The following is a 10,532-nucleotide window of genomic DNA, read 5'->3' as shown; positions in this document are numbered from 1 at the left end:
AGATTGACACCTTGCACGGCAGCCTCTGTCTTCAGTTTTATAAGTGTGAATGTGACAGGTGTTGTAAAGCAGAGCGGACAGTAGACTGGAAAAGCGCTATAGAAATACAAGTCCATTTACCATATACTTTCTGAATAAAAGGGGAATTTAAATGATGAAAAGTAGCCATGTGCCGTCAACATAGATCATAGATACACTGAGATGCATCATTTTGCATTTGAATCGTTGACAGCTGAATCGTAATGGAATCGAATCATGAGGCCAGTGAAGAAGTGAACTTCATATTATTATAAGGCTGAGAAACGGCCTATGCCAGTGTGTCACTAATAACACAACTTGTAATGCATCACGCACTCCATGACACTCCGAGTTGTATTTACATTGTGATTCGTCACACCCACAGAGACAGCATGAGAGTTACATGTGTGCTGTGCTGAACCCTGGGTAATGAATCAGATTGCATGTGTTATCCTATGTCTGGAAGACAGAGTACCTGCTGCTGCTACTGACTGCTCTGCAACAGCTTTACACAGTCTCAGAATTATCTCCATAAATCACGTGGATCTGCAGAATGGAGCGTGTACGTGTGGAAACAGCTGGGAAATATGGAAAAATGACAAACACATCTCTGGAGGAGCACATTTCTGTTGATAAAGAATGTGATGCTAACTGATGTGTAAGTGTTTCTGCATAACGAACTGCTCGTCTGACCTCATTTACTTGAGTCAACATGGAAATCTGAGGTCATTTGTAGATACAAGTTTTGTCAATAATGGATGCATCCCAAAGGGAAACACTGACTTTTCCCAGAAGAACATATGTCACCCCCTGGTGGCTAATCATCCCCAGTACTTTTGACAAAATAATATAACCTTAAGGTACCTTAAGTAGCTGTGCTGGAGCTTTTGATCATATCATATGATCTCAATCAGCCACTGGAGTTTGGCCAGTTGTTCAATAATCCATTTGTTTCCAGAGCACTTGCAGTACCACTGTGTGTGTGCAAGTTTTCACTTTTTAACTTTTGACCATTTTGAAATGCCTGCAGTAGTTTGAGATATGGACGTATTGACGTATTGTATTGATGTATTGGATGAAAATGCACTTTTAAAACTTGCTTTGTTTGTGTTATCTATCAGTTATTACTCCTAGAAATTACATTTGATTATTACTTAACTGTTGCCTGGTTATGTTCAATGGTTCCGTGCTGGAGTCACAGGGAGGCGGCTGCCAGAGTGCAGGATGTCATGGCAGTATCATGGTTGGCATCCAGTCTGTGGACAAGCTTAGGCAACAACAGCACTTTGGTTGAGGCGACTTCAGTTAAATGTTATTAAAAATCTTATGTCTCAAGTCACTGCTGACTTTTTCTGTATTAATACAGACCATGATCTTTCCCTAACCAAGTGCTGCCAGTGACGACACACAACTATAGAAAAGTTGACTAATTCTGTCACTGTGAGTGTAATAGTGTAAAGAGCGCCGAAGTCACGACCCAGAAAAAAACATGTTGATGTTTGAATTGTGTCATGAATCACACATATATTTGTCAATTTAAAAGATAATTTTCCAAGTCAATGAAGTCTCAGTTTGTTATTAAAGTCAAATCACATGTAGTTTTGTGTTAAAGCGCTCAGTGAACTACATCGTCTCATCAACACACGTCACCAACACCAACATGGAGCCAACTGGGCTCAGAAAAGGTAGTAAACTAATAATAAATGTGCTCATATTGACAACTGCAGTTCTGTGAAAGGAGAGCTAGTTCAAAAAGTCAACTTTATTGACTTCAAACATCATCTGTGGGACTCATGACACAATTCAAAAAGGATCAATAAATGATTTGTCTCTCTTCATTCACTACCAGACAGTTTTTTATCAAATAACGTCCCATTAGGGAAACCAGAAGGGGCGTGGCTTCATCTCTCTATTGATTGCCTATTTTGGCAGAGAACACATAATTTTGTCGTCAGTCAACGGTTCTCAGGTGTGTGAGTTCAAACATTTCCTCATTATGTTCATACAAAGCGTCACTTGGTTTGGATTGTTTCCCAGAAAACATATTTGCTGTTCAAATCAGCTGTATACAACCAGAATTTCTAGAAGACAGGGCTGTGTTGTGTGGTAATGCAATATAACAGCTGCTTGATTAAAAACGTCATTACCTCATATTAATTCTGTGATTTGACTTCACTGTGATGGTTTACATAACTTCAGCAAGATTCACAAGTCTGCTGATAGAGTTTCACAGCATACAGAAATGATACGAAACCACTGGCTGAATGGAAGAGAATGAAAAATACAATCACATTTCTAAATTTCTAGAGCTCAGAGTGGATTTGCAGTGACACTGAGAATATGTAATCTGTAGTAAACGGGCTTAAACATACACTGGTATGGCTTACAGGTTGAAGTTTATTCTTGATCTGTGAAACAGAGCAAACAGTCTGACCTCAAGGTTCATCTAGTGGCTCTTTGCTGTCTATGACCTTTTGACTAGATCACGACTTCAACCAGCAGACTGAGTCTACCCAGTTTTAATGGAAAGGCTTGGAGAGAATATAGTCTAACAAATGATGCATCATGAGAATTGCAGGACCCAAAGCTTTGGAGTGTGACGAAAGTTGTGAGTGTGAGAACTAAAGGTCTAAGGTCATTTAAATGACACAAAACCACCAGCTAAAGCACATTCATTCATTCATTCATTCATTCATTCATGTATTGATTTAAACCAATAATTAATTCACTCGTTTTAAAAAACACTGTTTACTTTTATTACAAGAAGCCATTTCATCACTGCACTGCTAAAAGCAGGTTCACTGCGACACGTTGAGAGATGTACCGCATTGTACCACTAGATGTCACTTTTTGTCCTGTTCACAGAGTCTCTGATGGACTGAGTGTAAACATCAGGTCAAACCTCATTCAGAGTTGAGATGATTTTTTCAGTGGGTGGCTTTATATGAGAATAATTCTTCCTCCTGTCTGACAGTCACAGCTGAAGAATGTAACTGTTCATATTAAGGATGAAGCATTTTGGTTACCAAATTTACCAAAAATCACATATACTGTATCTACATGTAGTGACTGATTCAGTGGATGGATTAAACATCCTGTGAAGGCCTTAAAGAAGATTTCCCAACCTGAGTGGAGCCCAAGAGATCACTAGATAAATGTGAGGGGTCATGAGACGAAGCAGGAAAAACATGTGCTATAAAAAAAAAGTTATGTTTTTTAACATAATCCGAAAAAAGTTTGTCTTTGAATTTCTTCAGGCATTTGAAAATATTATACGAGAATTAAACAAATAATAATAATCACTTTGGTCAACCTGCTTACAAACTGTAGACAGATACACTCTGTAATAATGAGGGATGTCAACTAGACACTGGTCTGTTTGGTCCACTGGTCTGAGGGTTTTTTACCTTTACAAGAATATAAATCCTACAAGAACACTGAACATCTGGATTTGCTACAAAATCTTTGGTCTATAAAGTGCAAGTTTAACAATATTAACTCCAAAATGTAATCTTCATAAACCTGTCAGTCTGAATGACCAGAGCCAGCAAACAGTAATTAATGGCACTTGTACGTGTCCAGGGCTACCAGATCAATCATCATATTACATCAGCACACACCGTTTACTCTCCTCGATATACAACGATGTTCTTATCGGTCTCGTGAATCTTAATCTCATACAGCAGGTTGGGTGGGAGCGCCTTCACCATGTTGTCCCAGATATAAACAGCCACGTTCTCTGTTGTGCTGATGGACAGAGAGCAACAACGATGTAATCAGTGTAAATATTGTGCATATCGTTTGTAGACAGTGCTGTAAAGGCAGTTTAGAATAATCACCTGACAACACTGGCAAAGTATGGGACGTCCTTATCCAGGTTTTTATGATCCAGTGGAGTCATGATGACATCCTACAGGAGGAAATCAATCAGTCATTTCATCAGTCGATATAGTCAAAATACAGCACACAAACACTGAAGGAAAAACAGTTAGAGAATTGTATAAATGTGGTGTGTAAAAACACTCAGAACAGTGCAGGAAGACCGTTTCAGACAAAGTGTCCAAACAAGCACTGCTAACACTGATCTGTGTAGAGCTTACACTGGTGCACAGTGAGAGATTAGCCCACAAACACGGTTTTATTCTTTCCATAAAAACTCAGTGTATATTTTCAGTACTAAACTGGATGAAGGACTAGAAATCATTTTAAACTCTCTGCACATTAAAGCTGCACCGTCAATATTGTAGATAGTCTATAAAGCATTTAACTTCTTTCAGGGCAACTTTACTGATGGTCTCACCTCACATCAGGTTAGCCATGTCAACTCTATACTGGTGAAAAAGTTAAATAAGTACATGCTAGTAGAGTACGACTTTAATTTTACAGGTGCAATGTGTGGATGACAAGAGGGGATAAAACCTACTAAAAATGTAACATCAGCCTCATTCACACTGCCGTTATTCCACTTCGCCGTCTGTATGAACATTACAGAGGCGAATGGGGGGACAGTTTCATTCTGATCCTCCAGTGGAGGTCATAACAGAGCCTAACAGAGGAGAGACGACGTCTGTGTAAAAGTGTGAGCCGGCAGCACTGGACAGGTGTGTCGGTCTGATGGTTTTCAGTCTGACAGCTAAACAGTTCCTTCACTTATCAAATAAAAGACGACTGTCCCACACTTCAATCTACAAAGCAATGCTACAGCACCAATCAACAGTAATGTGGTGCAGGTTGTGTCTTATATCTTCACGTCTTTGTCTCCCTCCACTATTGTGTTGTTGTAGTTACTGTCCCTAGCAACTGATAGAGAAAGAAAATCACCAAATTTAATGAGGAAGAGTCACTGCACACAGTCAGCCCTCCTGACAGAGTCTTCAGTGAACTTCCTCCAGGAAACAGCATCACTCTCCGCGAGTGAGAGCCAGACAGGGTCCACCATTTACTGATGGTGATTATGTAATGATGTCATTTAGAGTGTTGGGACCCACAGATGAAGTTGTTCACTGTGGATTTCAAAATGGGCTCTGAACTGAACTCAGTTTCCCAGAATACCCCAGTCTTCACACCTAGGTGCAAATTCAGCTTTGAACTACTATTGGTCATTGCTCTGACCAGATAGTCAAAACTCCGGCTCCTTCCTTTGTTCTCTCTCTTCTCCACCTCTCTCCCCATGGGGCTGCCTGCCCTCATGTTCTCTTCTCCTGGATTCTTCTGGGCCTAACAGCTACTGAGAGCCGCAAGCTACATTCCCAGCAGGCCCAAAGAACTTCTTCTCACTGCAGCGACACAAGGTCCTGCTAGTATTTCAGATCAGTTAGCACCAGCAGCTGCGACACAAAGCTTGCCAGCTAACTCCACAATCTGAGGAACACCAAACAAGTTAGCACCGAGCTGCTATACCTACAAAGGAAAGGAGCGACCAGTTTCCTCCATCTGCTGTCTTTCATCAGACTTTGCACAGCAAGAACAGCATTGTTCAACATTGGAATCCCAACCTTCTCCTGCTTGGCTCATCAACCAAGGAACAACCAGCACCTTTTCTTCCAAGACTGGTAACATTGAACTGGGCTTAGATAGCATAGCACGGCTAAGCATATGACTTTAAACTCTGGTTGATGTAATGCACATGTGTTCAATCTATGTGTTAGTTCACTGTTTAGTGTTACTGTGATCTCAGGTCAGGTTATTGGTAGTTTGCTTTGCTACACTGCTAATTTGACGTTAGTTGAATTATGCTTCACACAGACTCAGGGTCTTTGCATGCAGCTAACCATCTTCTCTAACCTGGCGTCACGTCACGTCACGTCACACACACACATACACACTCCTTCAGCCTGGAGCATATCACACCCACATGTGATATCAGTGAGCACATAATTCAAGAACCACAATTGTTTCTTTGTCCTGCCAGAAACAGACACACACACACACACACACACACACACACACAGTATATGTTAGTTAGTGTGTTTTCATCTTTGTGTTAAAAGACTAAAAGACTTTTGAACCTTCATGCTGTCTATTTAATATTGTACAAGAGTGACTGTTGACAACCTCTACTCTGTCAAAAACTCCAAAATCCTTTGACCATTACTAGCTGTTATGGTAATTTTGGTTGTAGGAATTAAGTTAATTATTAATCAGAGTTACAAACAGTTTAGTACCTTTTCTGAGACTGATTTAGTGAATCGGCTATCTTTTCCCTTCTTCAAGGGAATGAATTCTTCAGGTGATCTAATGTAAATTGGATCTTATTATTAATCATAATTAATAATTATCCCTGATAATCATTAATTATTATTGATAGCCAAATTTAACCCAGAACTCCCTATTAATGTTGCATGGAGCACTACAAGAGCAAAACACTTCTCTTGAAAAGGGCTTTTAGCTCTACTGTATAAACCTGCTACACACACTGTACAAAGCACGAGGTTCTGCCATCCAGTAATTTGCTTTTTGTTGATGTGATTAACAGTTTGTTCCCAGTTGACTGGTGAAATATTGTTATTATTAAATAGTAAAAGGTAGTGCAATGTAAATATAAAACAGCATAAGATGGAAATACTCAAGTACATATACCTCGAAACTGTACTTAAGCAGATTGATTCCAAAGGTGGCTTGAGCACTGCTGTTGTTACCTTTATTAGTCGATTATTATTTTTCAATTAACAAAATGAGAGAGAGAAATTCAACTTAAAGTGGTGCTTGGTACCACTCTGGTGTTTAATATCATTGTCTCCAGAAGCAGGACTTGGGGAAAGAGACATGTGCCGTGCTATTTTCCAGGCTTTGTTTGATGGTTGTGCCCGGACACACAACTCTTAAACTCAATCATGTTCTACCAGCACCAAGCTCTAACAGGTGTACACAGACTGCTCTGGGTTTGTACACTCCAAACTGGTTGGCTATAACTTGTATACAGCGTCAATGTTTATACAATTAAAACCATCATCCGTCGTCACTCTGCAGCTTCATCGAAAACCTCCAGGAAGCAACTGCCTGCATCCTCTCCTTTCTAACAGGTGTCCTCAAACTATCTCCTGAAGCTTTCCAACAGAGAGGCGCAGGCTGTGATGAATACAGTGTGACAGAGCAGACACTTTTTTGTTTTAAACATTATTTTCCAAATTTTCCCCTTAAAATTTGTACAATAGTTCAGCCTACTTTAGTCAGAGTTATGACTGTTGCTTTGTCCTCAGGCCTAGTCTGCATGCACACAGGTATTTTAAAAATAATCTCAGGTGCAGGTACAAACAGGAGCAGATTGTAAACTCTGTGGTTGGTTGCTTGGTCACAGAACAAATGATTAACAGGGCAGTGAAATGTGACCACTCTTCACAGAATCCTCCAGGACAACACTGTCTTCATAGAAGACATGCGCGTCTGCGTCATGGACACACTGACGCAGGAGTTTCTGAATATCTTCACGTGGAATGAGTTTTCCAAAAGGTTCGTTTTCAGTCACCTTAAATGCCGTTTATGTGTCAAGGAAAGGCCAAAAGTCATAGAAAAGGAGCCTGAATATGCTAAGTTACTTTCCACCACTGCCCTCAGGGGGCTCCATAGCATTTAAAATCTTACAAAATGTTTTTGAGTGAAGCAATTAAATAAATTCCCAGTAAGAAGGAGACAGGGTAGTTGAGATGATCTCACCTCAATGCACCTCTTCAAGTCTGTCAAGTTCATAACCATTCCAGTGAGACGATCAATCTGTGGACACACACAGGATGAAGGTTAAAACGTGTCAGAGCGTATGGCTCTCTGTTTATCTACAAGTGTTGAGTCAAAGTAAACTGTGACTTTTTTCTGTCGTTTTTTTTCCGTTTAAAAAAAAATCAAGTCTCCAGCTACTTCAGTTGTTCAGGAGAATGATGCAACACTGTTGTACTGTGAAGCTCCAGAAATATTTTCTTGACTACGAAACTTCACCTGACTATCCATCAGCGTGTGGGGAGGAGATAATGACTGGATTTTACTTTGTGGGTGAACAGTAAATCCAGTTGTCTTTGACTTAGTGCTTGAGTGCAGGAGAAACACTCACCTTTCCACGCACTGTTACCTCCACTGTGGAAAGAAATGAGAGCATTGAATGAATGATAGACAGTGAAGCAGCAGCTGTGCAGTCGTTCACACTGATGAGTTATATAACAGAGTGAATGAAGCCGCAGACAAACCTTTGTAGTTGTGTCCGTGACCATTGGGATTGTTGCATTTTCCATAAACTCTTTTGTTCTCCTCATCACTCAGGTGAACACTGGACAAAAATTAAAGATTAGTTATCAAACCTGCCGCACACATCGTCTCTCTCTTTTCAAACCAGGACAAAGTGCAAGGGGCTTACTGACAGTGTGCTGCCTTCAGTACACCGCTTGCACTCTAGGTACATTTTGTGAATTTGTGCAACAGAAGAATAATGAAATAAAAGATTTATATAATTAGCAAACGTCTATTAGCATATAATAATAACTGGTTTATGTTTCTCCTCTTGTGAATATCATTTGCTTTGCCTATACGATTGATTATTGCAGAAAATATTGTTGCAAACTTAAAACATATATTAAACTGGATATATTATATGTAAGTGTTAGGGTTAGCTCATGTGGTGCAAAGATCAGGCAGCGTAAGAGAATCACTTAAAGAGAATGATAAGACAATGTGTCATATTATAAAAAGTATCCAGGTGTTAACAGAGAGAAGAAGATGTTGGTCAGCCTGGTTTTGGAATATTTCTGTTGCTAGTTTTGGTCACATCAGCCATTTCAGAACCAGGGATCTGGAATGTGTTCAGACCGAATGAGTCACTTCATGAGTGGATCAAAATCGGATCCGGACCAGATGAGCCACCTCGTGAGCTGATAAGGCTAGGATCTGGACCACAACCGGTCTGGATCTGTGCTCCTTATCTGGATCTGTGCAGGTGGACTTGATGTGGAGTCAGTTTGCTGTCTGGGTCATTTCCTCTGTACACTTTGCATTTTTTTGTAATAGCTATCTCTAACAACCTTATAACCAGAGTAATAACCTACAAAGAAGAAGTGTACAGACAGAACTGCAAACCTTATGAGGTGTTAGTTTGATGACTGCTATTTCAGCTTAAAGATCAAGATTAGTTTTACTGAAGAGAAAAGGTAAAGAAACTCTTCAGTTAGCAACACAGTTAGCACATTAGCAATACAGTCTACTTACTGGTTTATATTCTCTTCTGTAACTTTGTATCTGCCCTACATTTACCTCTGTCGACATGGTCGTAATACACTAAATGCATTCGGCGGACGCCGCGCTCTCTTTTACGACAGTACTTGAAGGCAGCACGGGCGCTTGCGCAACGTCTCAAATGAACTACAAATCCCGCGAGACGGATGCTAACGCTACAGGTTGTCGTTCACGGGGTATAACCATGAAGACAGGCGGATGTCCGCCACATCACACCGCTCTGTGTGCACTGCAGGTCGGGTATCTGCCGTGTGTGTGCACCGAGTATAAAGACTGTTAAAGCACATCATCATACATACATACAGCTCTGAGCTCATACTGCAGGCACACTGTGGAGACAGGCTGTGACGTGAGGCCTGTGTCTCCTCAACAAGAGGCGGACTACCTGTGGAGCCGGTGGCAGGCGCTGAAGCTCTGAACCCGGGTGATGTAGCCGACACGCTCCGCTGCGCTGCCGCTCACTGAGGCCTCGGCCATGACCGGACCGGAGAGAGGGATGAGGAGGAGGCGTGCAGCGGCCGGGCGGAGAGGGTATAAAGTGTGTGTCTGTCACACCCCCTGTGACTCACGCTGCCAGGCTATAGGCTCAGATCAGAGCGTGAATACGCCTCACATGTCCCACACACACGGACACACCGTCACGTCCTGCAGCGAAGTGGCCTTTTAGTGAGGCGACTCTTTGTTTTGCTGTGAGTGCATGGTGTGTGTCTGTAACACCAGCTGTCAAATGATCAGAAACACACCAGTTTTTTAACTGTATTAGCCGTTTGCAATTCTCAGTGCAAAAAGCGCAGTTAAATCACCTCAGTGCGCATGTGCAGAGCCAGTGGCTCAGCGTTAAATCCACATAAGAAAGTCCACCGTGCAAAATATCACTAGTAAATGCATGAGCTGAAGAATGGTCCCAGTCAGAGATAATGTTGATGTTCAGTAAACAGCATTTTTATGTTGCAGCTGGTTCAGAGAGTAGTTGTAGAGCAATCATATTCCATTCTGAGGTAGAAGTTGAAATACCACTGTGAGAAAATTAGCTACTAGTAAAAGTAGTAACTGTAAAAGTACGTGCACATGTTAGAGTGGTCTTTTATTGTGACCAACTACACCTGTGCAATAATCCTGCTGTCTCATCAGCACCTTAATATGCCACACCTGTCAAATGGATGGATTAACCTTCCACAGGAGAAGAGCTCACAAACAGGGATTATAACAGAGTTGTGCTCATAATTTAAGAGTAATAAGTCTTTAGTGAGCTCAGATACAGTATCACATCTTTTACCTAAACTCATGTAAAATGGGAGCAA

General features: G+C 41.0%; 1 protein-coding gene across 1 annotated transcript; it reads right to left on the bottom strand.

The window, feature by feature from the left end:
- Positions 1 to 2,750: 2,750 nt before the first annotated feature.
- pts (6-pyruvoyltetrahydropterin synthase) lies at positions 2,751 to 9,752 on the bottom strand. Its single transcript, XM_073490270.1, has 6 exons — positions 9,617 to 9,752; positions 8,193 to 8,272; positions 8,060 to 8,082; positions 7,672 to 7,728; positions 3,858 to 3,928; positions 2,751 to 3,765 (listed from the first exon to the last, which is right to left on the bottom strand). Exons 1-6 carry the CDS (start codon positions 9,706 to 9,708, stop codon positions 3,642 to 3,644), a joined length of 447 nt encoding a protein of 148 aa, XP_073346371.1. The 5' UTR covers positions 9,709 to 9,752; the 3' UTR covers positions 2,751 to 3,641.
- Between the last annotated feature and the right edge of the window lie 780 nt (positions 9,753 to 10,532).

Source organism: Pagrus major, chromosome 20 (assembly GCF_040436345.1).
Source record: "Pagrus major chromosome 20, Pma_NU_1.0".
In the NCBI taxonomy this organism is placed as follows: Eukaryota; Metazoa; Chordata; class Actinopteri; order Spariformes; family Sparidae; genus Pagrus; species Pagrus major.
This window is presented reverse-complemented; position numbering and strand designations above follow the sequence as displayed.